The 20,484-nt window shown below is 48.6% G+C and overlaps 1 protein-coding gene and 1 long non-coding RNA gene across 15 annotated transcripts in view; one reads left to right on the top strand and one right to left on the bottom strand.

Annotated features, from left to right (window-relative positions):
* The window catches only part of AGAP1 (ArfGAP with GTPase domain, ankyrin repeat and PH domain 1), a 639,539-nt gene that overhangs the window by 176,881 nt on the left and 442,174 nt on the right, over positions 1-20,484 (bottom strand). For 8 of the 14 annotated variants that reach the window (XM_054258069.2, XM_054258070.2, XM_054258068.2 and 5 more), the window contains one exon: positions 16,101-16,259. The exons of the other annotated variants lie outside the window; for them this stretch is intronic. In XM_054258069.2, the coding sequence (XP_054114044.1) occupies positions 16,101-16,259 (159 nt within the window). The remainder of the gene's footprint in view (positions 1-16,100; positions 16,260-20,484) is intronic. 14 annotated transcript variants of the gene reach the window in all.
* On the top strand, positions 6,307-19,983 carry LOC144576732 (uncharacterized). The gene is made up of 2 exons (XR_013519166.1): positions 6,307-6,739; positions 15,079-19,983. It is a non-coding gene; the product is annotated as an uncharacterized LOC144576732 (long non-coding RNA).

The following is a 20,484-nucleotide window of genomic DNA, read 5'->3' as shown; positions in this document are numbered from 1 at the left end:
GTTCACCCATCTCTACCCAAAATCCAAAAAAATTGTTGGGCATGGTGGCGCCTGCCTGTGATCCCAGGTTCTCAGGAGGCTGAGGTGGGAGGATCTCTTGGGTCCTGAAGGCAGAGTCTGCAGTGACCCAAGACTGCGTTACTGCACTTCAGCCTGGGTGACAGAGGGAGACCTCGTCTCAAAGACAAAGAAACAAACCCGGCACGTTTTTAGGTAAGTATGTACTCATTACTAAAAGCCGAAACGGAACAAGGGAGAACAGGTAAAATTTCCCACAAGTGCCCTGCCCTCTTCATTTGCATGGCTTTGGTGCTGACACATGCATGCAGGTGGGCACACGGGGAGCCTGGCCTAGTCCAATGCTCCGGCTTCCATCTGTACATCACACGCCAGATCTTCACGACCTGCACAAGCTTGTGCAAGTTATTCAAATTATTTAGGACTCGGTTTAACCATTTAAAAATGAGGATAATAGTACCATCTCAGAGAACTTCAGCGTAGACTAACAAACAGTGCCTGTAATGCATTTAATCCAGGGCTTAGACACTGGCAAACAATAACATTCAGCCGCTCATTCTACCAGCTAATACTTGGAAAATTCACTCAATAGAGGCTCGCTGTGCCCCCACTGGTGGAGACACCGTTCTAGGCTTTGAGAATAGAGGCAAACAAGACAGTCCCTCTCTTTAAGAAGCTGAAATTCTGGTAAGGGGGAGACGACAGATCAGAAAATTGATCTAGCAATCCCACTACTGGGTATCTACCCAGAGTAAGTCATTATACAAAAGACACCTGCACACACGTGTTTACAGCGGCACAATTTGCAACTGCAAAAATATGGAACCAGCCCAAATGCCCATCAATCAATGAGTAAAGAAAAGGTAATGTATATATATATATATAAAACACATATATATATACCATGGAATACTACTCAGCCATAAAAAGGAACAAAATAATGGCATTTGCAGCAACCTGGGCAGATGAGGAGACCATTATTCTAAGTGAAGTAACTCAGGAATGGAAAGCCAGACATGGTATGCTCCCACCAATAAGCGGAAGCTAAGGAGGAAGAATGATGCAATGGACTTCGAGGACTCGGGGAAAGGGTGGGAGGGTGAGGGGCAGAAGACTAGGGAGGGTGAGGGACAGAAGACTACACATTGGGAACAGGGTACACTGCTCAGGTAATGGGAGTGCCAATATCTCAGAAATCACCACTAAGAAACTTATCCCTGTAACCAAATATCACCTGTTCCCCCAAAACCTATTGAAATAAAAATAACCAGAAAAGAATGAATCAGATTTCAACCAGCTAAATTAAGTATCTATATATAATTTAAAAAAACAGAAAGGAATAAATTACAAAGGTTGTTAGAAGGTGATTGGTGGCATGGCGAAGTAAGGCAGGGAAGAAGGACTCGGGCAGGTTGAACCTGGGGTCAGAAAAAGCCTCATGGTGAAGGTGATATCTGGGTGGACACCAGGGTGGGGAGGGGTTACCATGCACAGCGGGTGAAAAGGCACTGGGGTGACAGGGATATGCCTGGCTTGGCAGAGGGGTGGGGCCACACAGTGCTGCTTTCCTGCTGGTTCTTCGGACAATGACACCTGGTGATTTCAATGGCCAGCTTTCCAAGTTACTACATAAAAGCAGCACTGGAATGAAAAGTGGGGGCAATGAGGGGTTGTTTTTTTTACTGTTCATGAAAAACGGAGCCTGCCGTATGAAGTGCTAGCTCCCGCTTTGCCTTCTGCTACTCAAATGGCCGCACATCCTCCCCTTGGAGGGGGTCACCAGTCCCCTGCTGCTGGACAGAGACTGTTTCTAGTTTCTGAATTGCTTCCAGAGAGTGTGGAAATTTAACATATTTACACATATTTTCTTTTAAATGCCATTAAGTACATGAAAATATCCTATGACACGGAAAATCTGAATGGACATATTATATGTTTAAGTGGAACAAGCCTGGCCGGCCGCACTGGTTCACACCTGTAATCCCAGCACTTTGGGAGGCTAAGGCAGGTGGATCACCTGAGGTCAGGAGTATCACTTGAACCTGAGAGATGGAGGTTGCAGTGCTGAGACTGTAGCACTGCATTCCAGCCTGGGTGACAGAACGAGACCGTCTCAACAACAACAACAAAAAAACCACGCAAGAAACAAAACAAAACAAAAATAGTAAAGAAAACCCATTATAATCTAATCCACTTTGGGGAATAAATCACCAAACACACACACAAACTATAAGGGTACGCACCCCAAAATTAACAGCTTTGTGTAGGACTGAGTTTTTCAGAAGCCAAAAAGCTTAACTGTATTTTAAATGTTCCTAAAATTTAATTTTTTTATTAGGGGAAAGTGCAAGCATATTATTATAAGATTAGCAAAGAGAAATGGTAGTTAACCCATTTACTAGAAGGAAAAGGCAGACTTATAAAAACAGGCTGAAACATGTGCAACTGATGCCGTCATCGATCCTGCTGCCCTCCAGCCAGGCACTGCGGCCTCCACTTACCGGCAGGATTTTACCCCAGTGCGCGCATTAACCAGGCTTCTGAAAAGCTTCACATAATACAATTTTAGGAAAAGAGAAAAGTTCTTTAAGAGGACAAATAATTTCTTTTAAAAAAAATTGTCAGGAACTTGGATTAGCATGATTTGATCAATAATCCTCTGGTTGACAATGTTGCCACCGTCTTTCAGGAGAAAGACCTGTGTAAAGGCCGGGTGCTGGCCCAGGTAATAACCCAAACCTTGACTGCTTCAGAAGGTGGTGTAGGATGATAATTTTTCCACAGCGTGTGGTCGGAACGGATGCTGCAGCCTCACAAATCTCATCTGGGGGCCTGACCCGCCTGTCTTACTATTGCTGCCACTGCCTTCTGATTGACGAGGGCCTGACGTGCCCCTGGACTCCAATTCCCCTTGTACCACCCCCATAAAGGTTCTTGCAAGGAGACGCTGAAGCGGTGCCCCTGGACACAGGCTTTCCTGATCATGTGCATGTTCAGGAAAGCAACAGCCAGCCAGATGATTTCAGATGTAGCACTTTGGGGAGTGGAGATGCTTATTTCACTTTCTGCATTAATGCCAGGCTTGTTATAAAACAAAGAGGGGGGTCAACAGCTGTTTTCATGTGTGAGAATGGCGTGATGTATTTTTCAATAATTTTAACTCCCCCTTCTGTTTTCTCATTGTAATTATAATTGTTTTCCTGTAAATAAGTACATGATTTAAGAGGCTCTGAAATATACATAGAAACATTTCTCTGCAAACGTAGTAAGATTTAAAAAGTCCCTCTGCAGAAATAATATAGCAATTAAAATAGCATTTATAACGAAATACGTTTAAAATGTTTCTCCTCATATAAGAGTAAAATTTTAAGTCATTTAAAATAACCATCTGCTCTGTGTGATATAAAATTTTTAGTATCACTGTATAATTAATACTAAAATCACTTTCTGTTAATAACCTTATCTGTCACACAATAAAGCCAAGATTAACGTAAGATATGTTCATTGAACGAAGTTTAGTATGAAACAGCAAAGCAACATACAAATCCTAAAGGAGAAACTGCACAGTGGGCTTGCTTAGCCATAACCAGCCAGGCCTCTGTCATCCGTCTCTGGCTGTCTTGCGATCCAGCCATGTTATAACCATCTCATAACAACGTGTTCATTTTCGAGACTACTCTTCTCTAACACTCACTTCTTCCACGCCTTTCTTTCTTCTTGACACCTCAACAAATTTTAAGTGGTCGGGCACGGTGACTCATGCTTGTAATCTCAGCACTTTGTGAGGCCAAGGCGGGTGGATCACTGAGGTCAGGAATTTAAGACCAGCCTAGTCAACATGACGAAACCCTATCTCTACTAAAAATACAAAAATCAGCCAGGCATACAGGTGTACATCTATAATCCCAGCTACTCGGGAGGCTGAGGCAGGAGAATTACTTGAACCTGGGAGGTGGAGGTTGCAGTGAGCCGAGAAGGATCTCCATTAGACTCCAGCCTGGGCAACAGAGCAAAACTCTGTCTCCAAAGGAAAAAAAAATTTAAGTTCTTCAGATCTTTGACTTTTCGCATGTGTTTATAAAATCTACAAAAGAAAGTGAGGGAGGGAATGAAAAAGATTTGACCAATTTTACTCCAAAAGTTGACAGAGTCACCAGGGAGACACCATGATTGAGGTTTCTTAAACTGTTGGGTTCCTAGGTTGTGGAACTGAGCAAACCACAGAAATACAAAGTGGGTATTTTCCTGTCCTGAGTGGTATAAAGTCACGAGGGAAAAAAGTCCTGTATTGCTTACGAATGTACATTACAAAATCAGACGTTCTAGTGTTCAGAACACGAAAGATCACAAAGTTTTCTTTCCAGCTGGAGAAGCAGCACATATATTTCACAAATCCTCAAATATGTGTGCCTCTTGACTAGCTGGGACTACAGATGCACACCACCATGCCCAGCTAATTAAAACAATTTTTTTTTTTTTTTTTTTTTTTTTTTTTTAGCAGAGATAAGGTCTCTCTATGCTGCCCAGGTTGGTCTTAAACGGACAAACCTTTTTATACTGCCCTACCTATTCCTAATTTGAGGCTGGGGTAGTCAATGATGCTTTCTATCTTTAAAAAAGTCCCCTGAAATTGAAAATTTGCAGCTGCAAACATGGAGACTAAAAAATTAATAAAATGCTAAATGATTTCATAAAATTTTAGACTTCTGTATGCTAGGACATATTTAAAAGTAGGTTAATGACATATTGTTGCCTTGAGGCCAATGAGAAGTGACTTGACTAAAAATTCAGCCAAGCGAATGAGAAAGGAACCAAAGAATAAGATGCAGATTTCAGCAATGGCTCTACCCGGGGCTCCTGGACTCCTGGAACCGGGAGAATTGCAGCTTGTCTGCAGTGAGCCCACTCTGCTCTCGATTAACCAAGCCTGGCCTGATCTGTCTACACAGCAGACGATAACCCCGGCTGACTCAAGAGGGATCTTTTCCAATCACATTCCTCTCCTCCCTAGGAGACGATGAGAGCCTTCATGGCTAGGGACACGAGCTTGGGTATCTTCTGAGTCTAGAGGAACGGTCAGGCCCATTTCAAGAGGAGTGCAGGGAGGACAGGAGAGGGCTGAGTTCTGGGCCACACCCATCGGAGCATTCTGCCGGCTTAGGAACCCCTTTTAGAATCCTTTTTCCCACTCTTCCTGACCGGGCTGGAACCCTCCTACCTCCCTCGGTGCCTCGCTTTCAGTAGCCACCCTTTTTACCGCTCCCAGCATACCTCCGAGGCTGCATGTTCCCTTGCCTCTGTGTGGATCCCACACACCCTGTAGCCTGCCGAGTTCCTGGCAGCATTTCAGGTCCAACCGCTGTGCCCACCTTCTCTTGGGTCACTTCCCAATGTACCCTGGGACACCACTGCACATGATAAAGTGCCTGCTATATATTTGTCAAACGAACGACAGGCGAACAGATCCACTGCTCTGACGGTCTCAGCCGAAAACATGCTTAGTAATTCACACATTCACGCACACCCCACTTGATTTCACAACGCGAGCATATGCCTGGGACATGCTCACCCTCATTTTACTTTTCTCCACTTGACCAAGCAGATTTCCATTTGTTTCCTTAGGTGATTAGCCTTTGGTTCTTCTTTTGCACCTAGAGAGACCTGGGAGCTCCGTCTGGATTCCCACTCCACTCCAAGGGCCAGGGCAGTGGGCAGCTACCGTCAGGGGTCAGTAACTACTTGTCGGCTAAATAAAGTTACATATGAAATTAAATAACTGCTATGAAATGTAAGTAATCTACATAATCTCTACTTAATTTATAGCACTAACTTCACCTATGATTCAGGGACACCTAAGACGATGGAAGGTAGGAAACCCAGTTTCAACTCTAGCTACCTGTACTAATTTAAGAACCTGTTGCTGAGACTACTGCCAGTGATTTCTGCCATAAACTGTATACACTGTGACCAACATGCTCTGTCTAAGGGGCACCAGCATGAGTTCTCTGTTAAGAACCAGTTTCTAAAGCAACATGCAAAGCATTAAGATACTTAATCTTAAAAATTCAAAACAATCCTATCATATAGAACTGATGGAAGCCTGGAGCTTATTTTGCAAGTCTAACAAAACACAGCGAGCCACCCCACCCTGGCCTGGCCACCACTTGGATTGTTCCTGTTTGGGGATGTTAGCCAAGTGTGCCCATTCGCTAACTCAGCACAGTTACTGAGCAATGACCTCATGAGGACGGGATGGGCACAGCTCCAGGTGCTCAAGGAAGTGGAGACAGACAAGACCTTGAAGCCCCTCTTTCTCACGGAGTTAGAATCGTTCTTGCAGGAGAAGACACACAAGCCAGCAGGATCGTTTCAGATAGTGACAAACGCTAGGAAAACAGTACAAGACGGCAGGGGCAGGATGACCACTTGTGACTGGGTAGGAGTCAAAGAAGAACGTGGCCAGAGTAAGCCAGGCCATCACAGATGCTGAGGGAAAAAAAGTCTGGGAAACCGGGAAGAAGGGGATGGAGTGGGGCTGTCTGCAGTGACATACACAGGCTGGAGCTGGTGTCTGGCAGAGGCCTGAACTATCTGGTGGATGACTCAACCCGGATCTCAGTGGAGCGGCCTGCTGGAGCCATGGAGAGGCGGTCAAGAAACAGGGGTCAGACCAGCTGGAGCCTTGCCAGTCAGAAATGAAGAATCGGGAATATATTCCATGGTCAGTGGGGAAGGTACTGGAGTGGGTGTGGGGAGTGGCCATCTGGTTCATGTTTCGTTTAAGAGGTGAATTTGGCTGCAGAGAGAGGATTTTGGCAAGTTAGAACGACAGACCAGAGATGAGTTAGGATTGATGCAGTGGAAGGGCCGGGGTGGACACGGAGGAGGCAGAGGCACGGGGCAGACCCAGCCTGTATTCCTGGAGGTCAAGTGGAGTGAAGCAAGCAAATGAACAGACTCCGAGGTGGAGCCTAGAGAGGACGTGCATGTGATGCTTCGGGTGTGTCTTGAGCTACTGGGAGGACAGATGGTGAAAAGGTGGGTGAGAAACAGACGCTTTGGATGGAAGCTGGAGTTCTTCAAATATGCTGAGCATGAGCCATCCTAGTGCCTTCCAAGTAGGTAGCTGGTTACCTGTGTGCGATGCAGGAGACAGCGGCCATAGCTGGGGATGTGAACTTGGGTAACTTCTGAGTCCAGAGGAATGGTCAGGCCTATTTCAAGAGGAGTGCAGTAAGGATGGAGGAGAGCTGAGTTCTGGGCTATGCCCATCACCCGAGGTCTGGTGGTAAAGGACGCTGCCTCAGGGGCCAGCCAGAGCAGCAGGAAAAACCTGAGTGTGTCATCAGAGAAGCCCAGAGGAGAGAGGGTTTCAAGCAGGACGGGGGGGGTCAACAGGGCTCCCACCACGAAGACTGCCATGGGAACCAAGGAGTGCTCCCGGGACCGACGAGGATGAGAGCAGTGTTAGAGAGTGTTGCTCCGAGGACAGACGGGAGTGGTTCGAGGAGAACGTGGGAGGTAGCTGGGGACGGTGAGGACAGCCGAGTGTCCCAGAACGTGTGCTGAGGAGAAAACTAGAAACTAAGGGCCATGGTGTTGGGATGAGCGATGGCTGAGCAGGTGTGTAAGCTCAAGGGAGTGGTCCCATACCTGGGAGAAAGCGCTGGGCAGGAGAGAGGGTATCCATGGAAGCAGAGTCCCCCGGAAGACCAGAGGTGAGGGGTTCAGAGGTGGAAGGGATGCCCTACCCCATGGACAGGCAGGAACCGATTAGACATGGGAGCTCTAGAGGCTGGAGAGGCCTGGGTTTTGGCATGGGAGAGAAGTGTGCATCCTCCCCTTTTTCATCGGGAAAGGAGGAAGAGGGCCTTCAGGCAAGGGAGAAGAGGGCAGAGATGCCAGAGGAGAGAGCTGGAAGTGGCTGCTGGGAACTATGCCCCTGTATCACACTACCATGTGTCAGAGCTGTCTTTCCTGCAGGCCGCTCTGAAAGAGCTTCTCCGCCCCAGAGGAACATCTGAAACTCCTGGGGGACATTCCACTGCTTCGGCTCCGTCCCAGACCAAATGGACTAGATCTCTAGCTGTTGGCCCCAGGAACAAGTATTCTTAAAAAAAAACTTCCCCAAGAATATAACAGGCAGCCATCAGAGAACGCCCTCCCGAGAGGCTCCCCTCTGTCCTCCCAGGTTTTCAGCAATGCTGGGTGTTGTGGGTTTCGGGGCCCCTCCCTCCGTCCCGACCCCGCCCTGCTTTGTGTGCTTTCCAGTGTGCCAATGTCCTTCTCAAAATGTGGCCCCGAAAGCATCCTGGGAGCCCAGTAAGACACTCAGGGTCTCTCTTGTCCTCTTGGTGCAGAATCGAAGTCTCGACAGCATTTCTGCAGACAAGCCACGCCCAGGCCTTCCCCACCAGGGTCCGGTACTCCTACTCCATTATCTGTACAGCTGGTTTGTTGAACCTGAATTCTGGATCTTATCTCTATTTCATTTTGTTAGTTTCAACCAATTTTGCGGTCTGGAAATCTGGAGATTTCAACGCACACTATGTCTCAGGGTGTGGCATCCACACATCTGATGGCCTCATTTTCCCTGTCCTCATACATGCAGTAGAGGGACATGCTGGGCACTTAGTGTTTTGCAGGTGGTCAGGTGGGTAGGAGAACTGCTTAGTGACAATTACGACACAGCCTGTTTGAATGTGGCCTTGACCACCGACCTGCCGCTGCGTTAGGCCTAACTGCCCTGTGCCTCTGCTTCCTCATCTAAAATGTGGAGGGTTCTGGCACTCATCTTCTGGGGGCCCGTGCCAGGCAAGCAGCGAGTGTTCCAAGAACATCAGGTCATGTCAGTGCTGCTGGCAGCGGGACTGCCACTGTGTGAACCAGTCATGCCCCCAGGTGGGTGCTCTGAGAAGCTGTGTTGAAAGCACCCTGAGGACCAGGCACTGCCCTGGGTTGGCTGCAGTAACCCTCTTGCAAACCAGAAATCGGTTTAACTTTCTTTGGGAAGGAGTCTTACTGTGCAATGCAGCAACCGCAGCTGGAAGAGGCCACAGAACCAAAGGCTTCACTGACCACCTCAGGGCTTCCTGACTATGGCACTGCCGCTGTTTTGGGCTGAGTAACTTTTGGCTGTGGGGAGCTGGCCTCTGCACCGGACACATTCAGCAGCACCCTGGCTTCTACCCACTTAGCTTCCATAGCATCACCTTCCCCTGTGTGACAACCCAAGACATCATGAACTGTCCTCGGGGAGACAAAACCGCCCTTGGTTGAGAGCCCCTGGAATTGATGAAGACATGCCGAGGGCCAGAAGGGCCAAGAGGTCTGGTCCAGGCACTGCAGCAACTAGCAACAATATCCTCCTCTACTCCCTGTTTACCAGGATTTCTGATTTTTTTTTTTGCCTTGCAACAACATGAGGAATTTCGGCGTTCAGGCATGAAATGTGCTGCCCCCGTTCTGTTTTCATCACGGGGCAGCATTTCACTGTCCTCTGTTTCCCCTGGTCAGCAGCTATTGCTGAAAATAGCTGATAGGAAGGAACTGAGGAGACAAAGCACAAAGTTACAACATTCTGATTGGGTGGAAAAAAAAAATCCACCTTTCACCCCCTGTGTCCAGTTACCCCAGGACGCTTCTGCCTGCTCCTCGGCCACATGCAGAGACAGGAAAGCAGGCTCCAAGCACAGAAGGGAGCGGGGTCAGCCTTTTAATTAGGCCGGCCAGCCTGGCGAGCCGAGCAGCCCCCCCGGCGGTGAGGCAGGGAGTGCCCAGCTTTGAGAGATGAGAGCCCAGGGGCCTTTAACACCGAGCTGAGCTGAAGGTTGATGACAACCCCCAGGGAAGTCTTTTGAATGCCAGCCAAGATTTGGGAAGAATTGATAAAGGAAACTTCAGGATCAGTGAGAGAAGACAAAATGTCTGTCTATCTTAGAACCTATTTCCTTGAAAAGCAAGTGCTATCAAAAGACAAATAATTTTTATGATACAATGTTTTAGTACTGAGCATGCATTGCTCCTTTTAAAAAAACAGCAGACGGGAATGACTATAAGCTCTGAAATCAGAAAGACCTGGGTTTGAATTTTGGCTAATTATGAAAAGTATTACAAGTCCGGTCTTGGCTTCTCAGCCTTTTGGAAGCTCAGTTATCAGGCAGAGATGAGGATCCTCAGGGAAATGAGCATTAGGTATGAAGACCGTGACAGGGGAGACAGTCAAAACACGTACCTCCTCCCCACCACGCTTCATTAACACCCTCTCATCAAAGAAGCTTCCAGGTCAGACTGCCGGCATCACACTACCGCCGCCTGCCGGTCATGCACTAAAATTGTCAGCATAACATCCAAGGAGAGAAAAAAATGTTCAAACTATAAAGCTTAAAACTGATGAACACCGCGCCCGGCTCAAGCCTGTAATCCCAGCACTTTGGGAGGCCGAGGCGGGTGGATCACGAGGTCAACAGATCGAGACCATCCTGGTCAACATGGTGAAACCCTGTCTCTACTAAAAATGCAAAAAATTAGCTGGGCATGGTGGCGCGTGCCTGTAATCCCAGCTACTCAGGAGGCTGAGGCAGGAGAATTGCCTGAACCCAGGAGGCGGAGGTTGTGGAGAGCCGAGATCGCGCCATTGCACTCCAGCCTGGGTAAAAAGAGCAAAACTCCGTGTCAAAAAAAAAAAAAAAAAAAAAAACAACAACAACAACAACAAAACTGATGAACAGTGTGGGCATGCTTGCTGGAAGGTGTGCTTCAAACGCACTGGCTCCGACAGGCAGTGCAGGACAGACAGCTTCTGAAGCCGAAACTCATCAAAATCGACGTGCAAAACATTTTTATAATGAGAATAGATATTTGAAAGTTGGCAAAGACTCAAATGCCTTCCACTGAGGATCGGTTGCTTTATAACCACAGATGCTAATGGAAAGACACGATGATTACAAGGCCAGAAGGAAACAGGGACCACAGCATACACACGCGCGCCTGATGCACTCCCTCCACGCGGAAGAGTGGAAGATGGATACGCTGTTTGTATGCGATGGTGATGAGGCCGCGTGGTGGCCTGGGGGAGGCCGAGGGACGTGAGGCTCAAGAGCCACACGGAAGAGTCACGTGAAAAAACACAATATTAACAGTGATGGCCAGTTGGTATGGCAGAAGATAAACTGTTGGACTGAAGCCATCGGGGATGGGGTGGAGCGATGAGAAGAACCTGACAGTCCAGGGCTGGGGGAGTGAGGCTGCCACGGCAACAGCATTAGCTGAGGCTACCAGCCACGGCAGGGGCCAGGTAGGGACCAGCAGGGAGGGCCGGCCAGGCTCACCCAGGTACTCAGGAGGCAGGCAGGCTGCGCGCTGGCCCTAAGGATAGGTGTGATGTGTCTCAACATGCATCTTGCCTTGAAGTGAGGTATGAGGACCAACCGTGCTACAAACGGCCCCCTAGGGCCCCTGCTACCCACAGTGATGCTGACTCGGGGCTAACGCTTCTAGAGGAAATTACCTATGGAGGAAATGATTAATCAAAAAAATTACAGGCTTCCAATAAGATTCAAGAGAACCCTCAGCCAATAGTTGTTGCAGAGATAATTGTTCTGAATCTATCAATAAAGCAAAGCTGCCCCTTCATTGACTGCAAACACCAATTTCTTTCACCCAGGATTCTAAGTCGGTGTTCACGGGCTCACTTCTGCCATTACGGTGATGAACAGTTTAAACCACAACAGGATCTGACATGTAGATCAATTCTGGGTCCATAAAGAATCTACACAAGAGGTTGCAGGACAGGAATTTACAGCCACCAGTTTTTATTCTCTCTTGCTGCAAAAATTACTTCTGTCAAACACTTAGAAGAGTGAGAAAAAATGTAAAAAAATTAATTTTTCATGTACTCCTAGAACGGCCTTTTTCAATGCAGAGGCTCAAGATGAATATGTTTCTGCATTTAAAAAATTACGCTCGGCAGCATGTGGTGCTCAGCAGAGGAGGCATCTAATCCTCTGTGCTGCCCGCAAGCCGGCAGACGGCAATTTGAAACCCTCAACCGAGCTGTCTGCATTTTCTCTAAGGGCAGATGCGAGTCTCATGTTAGCAATGCCAGATTATATTAGACATTTAATTTTAAACCTCAGGTACTTAAATGTGAAACCTTACAACAGTAATAGTCATAAAGCAGTGGGCATTCCATTTCATGAACAGATTCCTCTTTTCTTCTTCCCTTAAACTAAGCAGCAGCTCCTGTTTTGTAGGTTGCCCCTACAAAGGACTCTCTCTAATTAGGAGTTGCTCACAGCTGCTTTAAAGGCAGAAACCCCGGAGGGACCTGTGTGTCTAGAGAGGAGACTTTGAAAAGTTCTCCAGAGCCAAAGTCTTAATTTAGGGTGGACAGGGGGGCAGAGAAACACTGAATGCCAATGTTGTCATGATTATTATGTTTTAGAACAAGCATGTGCGACAATGGGAAGGCACACTTGCTAACAGGGGCATCTGTATTCCAAAGCTGCCTGGCCTCTCCCCATTCATTCCTGCTGCTAGCACACAGTAAGCTGTTCATGACTCTGAAATCCTAGGGATGGGGCAGATACATGTACAGAGGAAGTGGATGGGGCAGGGGACCTACATCACCTACGACTTAAAAAGCATGACAGAAGGCTCTTCATCATGTTTGTTTCTTCTGTGATTATTTTCCAAGCCCTGCAGGAACATTTATGCCAAGGCTGAGGTCCTGAAATCCATTCACAAACACATTTTCTTGAAGTTGTCCATCAGATCCTGTGCCCTGGTGTTCACTAAAAATTGCTGGGGTCTGCCTACTTGGTGAATCAGCACACTAAAGTGAGGAATGGCGCAAACTGGGGGGAAGCTGGGATGTGCCCTTGGCACAGACAGACAAGGATCTGTCCAGCAGGTCGGGTGAGAGCCTGAATCCTGCATCACCAGCCAAATCCCCGGAGCGGGCAGACACCACTTGGTCCATGGATCACGCTTTGGGAAGTGAGGACTTAAGAGTAGTCATTCCCAAGCTTCAGCATGCCACGTGATCCCAGAGGGCTTGCTATGCACAGGTGGCCGGGTCCTATCCCCTGATGACTGGATTCCGTGGGACTGAGACAGGGCCTGAGATTGGACATTTCTAAGCAGTCTGCAGAGGCTGCTGCTCCCAGAGGCATACCTGGACATGCAATGGTGAAGAGCTGAATCAGGCCACCTGCGTTTGAATACGGACCCCTCCCAGGATGTGACTTGGAGCAAGTGATATTTAACCCTTCTGTACCAAAGGCACCACCTGTAGAAGGGAAGTAACAACAAGATCTACCCCGTGAGGATCAAATGAGATTATCTACATAAAACCCTCAATAAATCATGGCTTTTATTATTACTTTTACCAACTTCCTTTTCAAAATACTTTGGGTATGACATAGTATTAGTCCTTAGAAAATACAGAAATCAGCCAAGACCGCCATAAAACTGTAGGAATCAGACCTCTGTGCACTGTTCTGTGGTCTTTCTGGATCTTTGCTCTGGAAAATGTCAGCTTCAAGTCTGAAAATAAGATGCTACTTTAGCAGCGCTGGCCTCTCAACACTCATCTCTTCTTGTCTCTCCTCATTTTCCTGCACCCCAACTATCACCTTTCACTTCACTGTCGCTCGTGGCTATTCCGTCTTCCCTTTTCCTCCTCTCTGGGTCTTTGTCCGAAGTGCCCCAATGCTTATAATAACTTCCTCCTGCTGTTTTGCACAAAAAATCCATCTGGTTCTTTAAGCATTGCTCAAGTTTGATTTTCTTTGGGAAGCTTTCCTTGATCAAGTCTATCAATCCTTAAACGACCTGCACTATTTCAGCCCTGGGCTCTCCCTACAGCTCTCCTTCCATGCCCCTCAGCAGGCTGACACCTGGGGCATCTGCTTGTGTTTCTTATCTTCTGTGTTCAGGGTTCAAGATTTGTGAGGTCAGGGATCATACCGGTCTTTAATGGACACCCATGTGTGTTAATATTACAGAAAGTGCTTTGTGAATAAAAAACTGGCATTCAAACGTAGGAGACTTTAGTCTCACACGGATACTGTACTAATGCGTGTGTGCATACAAGGCAGCCCACGTCCGTGGAAAGAGACTTCCAGCCAAACCAAGGCTCTGGAAATCAGTGTCCCATGATGTGGCGGTGTGGAATCGCCCACTGTACATATGGACAGCTCAACACAAAGAGCTATTCAGTAGAGAGAAAGTTACCTAATGAGTATTTATCAAACAGGTAAGCGTGCAAAAGTCTGTATAGGAAGAATTTCAGATGAATACTTAATTAAAGGCCTGTATTATTGGCACCTCCACTGCTCTCACTCAGCAGACGCTGCTTGGCAAGGCAAGGCCTTGTCCGTGTCACCTGTACACCTGGCTCGGGAAGGCCCAGCGTGGATCTTCCCATGCCCTCCAATATGGACCTGCGCAAGCACACCTTCATGAGACAGCAGCCACAGAATTCAACCTTATCAAATACTAATGCTAACTGATAATACATATTTTAAAGCATTTGCTAATGAAACAAATATGTGAACTCCTTGCTCCTCCTAAAGGAACCTTGATAACAGTGGCTCTTCGGTCACAAAGAGCCAGGTGTCCTGTGTTGTGACATGCCTCCTATGTAAAGGAGGGGAAAACATGTCCATTGAACAGATAAGAAAACCGAGGCTCATGGACGCACGGACGCTCATTGAGGTATGGAGGCTCAGGGAGGCATGGAGACTCATGGAGGCATGGGGGCTCAGGGAGGCGCGGGGATTCATGGAGGCACGGGGGTTCATGGAGGCGTGGGGGCTCAGGAAGGCTCAGGGAGGTACAGAGGTTCATGGAAGTATGGAGCCTCAGGGAGGCTCATGGAAGTATGGAGGCTCAAGGCTGCCTAGCTGGCAGGTGGAGGGGCTTCTGCTGCAGCGCACACAGGTCTGATGAAAGGCTGACTACCAGGCCTGCTGGGGCACACGATGGTTACGAAGGGAGCTAACTACAGAAGGTTAATTTGTCATAACTTAAAACCTCCTTCTTTGGGGTTTTCAGGATTACCATCGTGATTCCAGATAAAAGGCAGAGAGCCTTGGAGAGCCCCTGAAGAGGCTGCAGGCAGACCTCTGCTTTCTACCAATGCGCCTTCTTTTGAGGGACGAAGGAGCCCCGGTGCTCGGTTTGGAGATGTCGTCCTTTAAGGCTTCTGCCTGGTGGCATCTGCGGAGGAGTGTGGAGCCACTAGAAATAAGGATGATGTGTACCCAGAGCAAACGTCCTGCCGCAGCAGCTGGCGGGCCTACAGGGAAGACCTGATGCTGAATCTTTTAATTAGAACAAATCATGCTAAGATTACTCTAAAACCCTGTCTGATAGAATACATACAACAGTGGGAATTCCTTTAAATACCAGTGAACAGGCCAGAGACAAACGCCACAGGCAAACTGCTGCAGCCACCAGGGCGGCCCCGGTGCTGCATCACTCACACTCCACACAGACGGCAACGGCGTTTCCACCGTGCAGCACGTTCCCCAGCAAGCTGGCTACAGTTGTCAAAATAGTAAGAATAATAATCATGCCGAAGGAATCTGAACATGGAGGGATTACAAAGGGGACCCCAGAACTGAGAGTATACACCAGCAATTTCGGAAGACTAAATTCACCCTAATGATATAAAATGTGCGCTCGAGGTGGAGGTGTAGGCCACGCCGTGTAGAGCAGCGTGACTGGGGAGACAAAATCCGATATTCTTTCTCAGCGCTGCCACCTCTGTCACGTGACCCTGCGTAAGCCACTGGCCCTGTTTGCAGCCTCAGTTTCCAAATGGATCAAATGGGATGACCACCTCCTCCCTGCGCCCAAGAGGAACAGATGAGATGACATGGGCAAGACAGCCTAGCCAAGGACAAAACATTCCACAGATATGAAAGGCAAGAGGTGAGTCTCCGTTGCAGCTGCCCCACGGGGTGCCACACTCCCAGAGGAGCACGAGAGCTTAGGGCGTCCTGTCCGGCCCCTGGCTTACAACGAAGGATCTTGAGGTGGCTACGGGTCCATGGGGCTGCGCCCGCTCTTACCACTGCTGATGGCCGAGTTTGCAATGACTGTAGCCTCACTCCACTGGTCGGCACTGGAGACTGAGTAGGAACGCTGGTGCATGCCGTCGGGTCGGCTGTTGAAGGACACCAGGCTGATGCCGCTTGCCATCTGAGACCCAGATGCACTAGTGACACTCCCTAGGAATAAACAAGTCAGGTGAACACCACCGTGGACTGCAGACCACAGAAGCCAGACGCCAGCGCGAGTCAGTCTGTGGGCCCCACACGCTGGCACACAGTGTGCCTTACCACCGAGAGCAGCCCTCGCCCTGTCTGCATGGCCAAGAGAAGCGCCAGACAGAAAATACTCGGGAGGAATAAAAGGGGGACGCCAATCTCCATGGTGCCTGACAAAGCAACGTGAAGAGACCCGATGCCGCAGATGACTCGCACGAGACAGCCGTATACAAAGACGGAACCCAACCGAAATCGCAACATCCAGTGGAAGTGAAGACAAAAGACCCAGCCTGTCTCGGCAGAGGCAGCACGGTCCAGCGGGCTGGCATGACGGGGGCTCCAGGAGCCCGACCGTGTCACCCTATCCACGGAACAAAAAATGATCACCCACTGAGAGTCAACTGTCTGGTGCCAGAGAATTGTTTTCATGGGGAAGCCATACTTTATGATCAGCACAAATCAAAGTCCCTAGACACGACACGGAGGAAACGCAGACTCTTCGACCAGATTAAGTTTACCCTTAACCTTGAAAAGACTAAGCGGAGGAAAAATAACCTGCGTGACTTCACAGCGCACATGGCCGTGATGAAAAATGGCTCCATTGTACACTTAATGATTTGAATCAGTTGCTCAACATCAGAATGAATTATTATCTGGTCATACCAATTTCAGACTCAAAAACATAATTAAGTGCCTTTCTCTAAAGCTCGGCCGATCACACCTTGCTGCCAGCGAACTAGTCTGTTGGTCTACTTGCAATCCTCAGAGGTATTAGGGTATTTTTTTTTTAATGTTTCTTCCAATTGTTTTAGTTCAGAACCAGTGAAGTTCTAAACTGTCTCAATAGAAGTTTTTCACAGCGCAGGATTTTATAATAAACACGCAGCTCATATTAGCAGTTCTTACATCTGGCCAATTACAAGAATTTCCTGTGGAGCTTTTTTTAAAAATAGAGGCTTCAAAAAATACAGATTTTGATTCAGAAGCTCTGGGGATGGGGCTTGGGAAAAGATTCATTTTCAAAAGCACTCCGGTGATTTGGATGAGAAGCCAGAGGCAGGAACCAGGGCTCCCTCAAACAGGTGGCCTCGCTGTAATCCCGTGCGGCACGGGGAAGCCACGGAATCGTGAGCTGAAGGGCAGCATCTGAGCCTACACCAAGTCACTGATCAACAACAACGAGGCGTCTGAAGAACAGAGCTCTGCCTTAAGAGAGCAGGTACCTACTTTAGGCTGTTGCCTGCACTGAGTACATTTTGAATGTCATAGGAGAAATGATTCATAGGCAGGTCTACTTGACTCCAGAAACAAGCCAAAGTGATACCTCAGGGAGGGAAGGATGCGAAAGCCACGGTCTTCGAACCTACAGTAGCAGCGTCGCCAAGGGGCACGTGAGAAATGCAGAATCCCAGGCCCCACCCGCCAGCTGCCTCTTAGTAAGATCCCAGTCGATCTGTGTGCACATTAATTAAAAAACCACTCCAGCTGGAAAATCTCCACCATGAAACAAAAAATCATAACCAAAACGCCACCATGGCAGACCACGGGCATCCAGGGGCTCAGGTGGGAGGGGCACAGGATGGTGCCTGGGAAGCCTCGGGTCTGGGCTGCCCGGCTTCCACACAGGATCCTGAGGCAGTTTCTCATGCCCCCAAACCCTGATGTTCTGAGAGCTCAATCTCAGGGCTTGGGTGCACCCCAATGCCCTAGAAACTCAGAGTGTCACGTGGAGTCCCACGATCTTGAATGACAGTGCCATGTGGTGCTCCCACGCTTGCTCTTCCACCAGGCCTCACAGCAGCCTGGGGAGGTGTATGGCATCCTAGACACATGGAGGAGCAGCCCAGGGCTGGCAAGGTGGCACTAAGGGGAGCACTCACGCTCCTCCCTGTATTCTCCACATGCCACCACTGAGGCCACTCTGTGGCTGTCCTCTGGTATTGTGTGCATTAGCCAGATCCCACAGAAAGCAGCATCCCCATAGAGCAGGGGAGACACTCCCATCTGTGGGATCCCCTCCTGCAGCCCATGCCCACCATGTTCCTGCCACACCCCTGCTTTGCCCCGCTCTCCTCCTAGGAAGGCACCCGTATGGGCTGCACCTGTGGGCTCCAGCACCTGCTAGATTCTCACTGGGCCCAACCAATGGCGAGCACGGCAGGAATCTAAGAGAGAGGGGAGGGTAAGGGCGGGTGCTGACTCCAGGGCCCTTTCTCTGAGCAGTCGTCTTGCTGGGTGGCCCCTCTCTCCTTGGCCCTTGGGGCCCGTGGGTTGTGCTGGCATTTCTGCCAGCCCTGGTGCCTGCTCTGTCCTCTTGCCTGTCTTCCCCTTCTCTACCTCGATCCCACACAGCCACCAAATGAAGGTGCGTTTGGGCAAGAGGCACCTCCCAAGAGTGGCTGCCGGGGCTTCCTTGGCCTGGTTCTGCTTTCAGTACATGAATTCTGAGCAGACCAAAGGCTTCCAGATACTGCCGACATCCTTACGGCGGGCGAAAGGACTCCGGAAAGGTGGGAAAGGAGCAGTGGGAAACAACAGCGACAAGATGCCTGCAAGCAGTGGGGACAGCTCCCTTGCTGGGACCCTGACTGCTGTGCCAGGCACCTTTGGGCCTGCCCTACCTGCAGGGACACCTGCCATGTGGGTAAGGTGTCAAGGAGGTGATTCCTTCCCCACTGAAACACTCAATCAGACCTCTGACAAGTCATTATTAAGTGTACAGTCTGTCCACAGACCTCATATTATACCAGCTTTGGGCACACAAGGTCCAAACACCTGAAAAACAGAAACTAACTTCACTCTGTCTGTCCCTCCATATTTGTGTGGATGATGACAAAATCGCACTCAGTAAGCACCGCTTCTCTTGCTCCTTCTCCCTGAAGAGTGGTTCTCTGAGGACAGCCAGCCTAGACACGTTCCAGAACGGTTTCCTTTAAAAGGCAGGGGGAAGTATTTCAGTGCATGTGTCACTGACTCCTCGAAATTAAGCTCCAGAAATAAGTATTAACACACATGTAAGGACAGCCGAGTCAATCTCAACTCCAGACAAGGGACCACGAAATGTTCCAATGGAGGGAGCTGATCAAGAGCTCACCTTAGGTTTACAAGTCCTTCATCTCAGAGCCAAACGTCACACTGCCAAAAAAAGGAAGGGAGAGATTCCTTCAGGTCTACACGCTACTGAGAAGCAACAGGGACCTGCAGCTCATGCACTGGTTTTCAAACTTCCAGCTCTTTCTCCGGCAAAATTCAAGGACAAGTCCAAGCCAGCAAGATGCTGCTGGATCAGCTCTGGGGTGAGGCTCGGAGCCCACCTTCTGCCTCCCGACAGAGGACCCAAGGAACCAGCCTGGGACTTGTGCAATGAAGAACCTCCTGGCAAGGAAGGCACTAGACCGGCTATGCGCAATCCTTCTGAGGGCAGACTCGCAGAGCCCTAAAGCTCGTCAAGTTCTCCAGCCCCAACCACATCTGCTTCCCAACTGCGGGACTAAACTGAAAGAGCATGACTGAATTTGGGCCACGTCAAGGTGTATCCATGGAGACACAGCAATAAAGGTGAAACTTTCAGTCAGGTCCACAGACTAGAGCCTGAAGTCCCGGCTGGTATCATAGGTAACGTTTTTACTTAGTTGATGGTACTTTTTTTCAAGGTAGAATTAAATCGGGAGATTTCATTTTAAAATTGGTGGGTTCTGGGGTCACTCAGAAAATGAGAGTGTCTGGGAGCTGTGGGCCTGTGTTTGTGAACAAGAAGCTGACAGTCTCTCTCTCTCTCTGGATCTGTCTGTAGAAGCTGAGTGGGTTCTGTGTTGCCCAGGCTCACACCTACCTCCCCGTAGCCCCACCACCCCACTGCACTCAACCCACCTCTACCCTTGAACTGCGGTTAGTTTGAGTCATAAAAGCTTCCAAAAATATGCAGAGGAGGAGTCTCATTCCAGAAGCGAAACATTTCCAATTTTCTCTTAAAGGAGTAAATGTCTATTAAAATACATATACCCATCAACTATGTTTGATATCAGTTAAATTTGCTTTCAGGAAAACCAACTAACTGTGACATAAAGAAATGAAAGTATTTTCTGTGATAATGCAGAAACATATTTGTTTAACTAAAAAAAAAGTTACAGAGGGTCAGAAATATCGTTTCTGGGATCCAAACACCGTGCTTGCCTTTCAACGTGAA

The sequence above is a fragment of the Callithrix jacchus genome, chromosome 6 (assembly GCF_049354715.1).
Source record: "Callithrix jacchus isolate 240 chromosome 6, calJac240_pri, whole genome shotgun sequence".
In the NCBI taxonomy this organism is placed as follows: Eukaryota; Metazoa; Chordata; class Mammalia; order Primates; family Cebidae; genus Callithrix; species Callithrix jacchus.
This window is presented reverse-complemented; position numbering and strand designations above follow the sequence as displayed.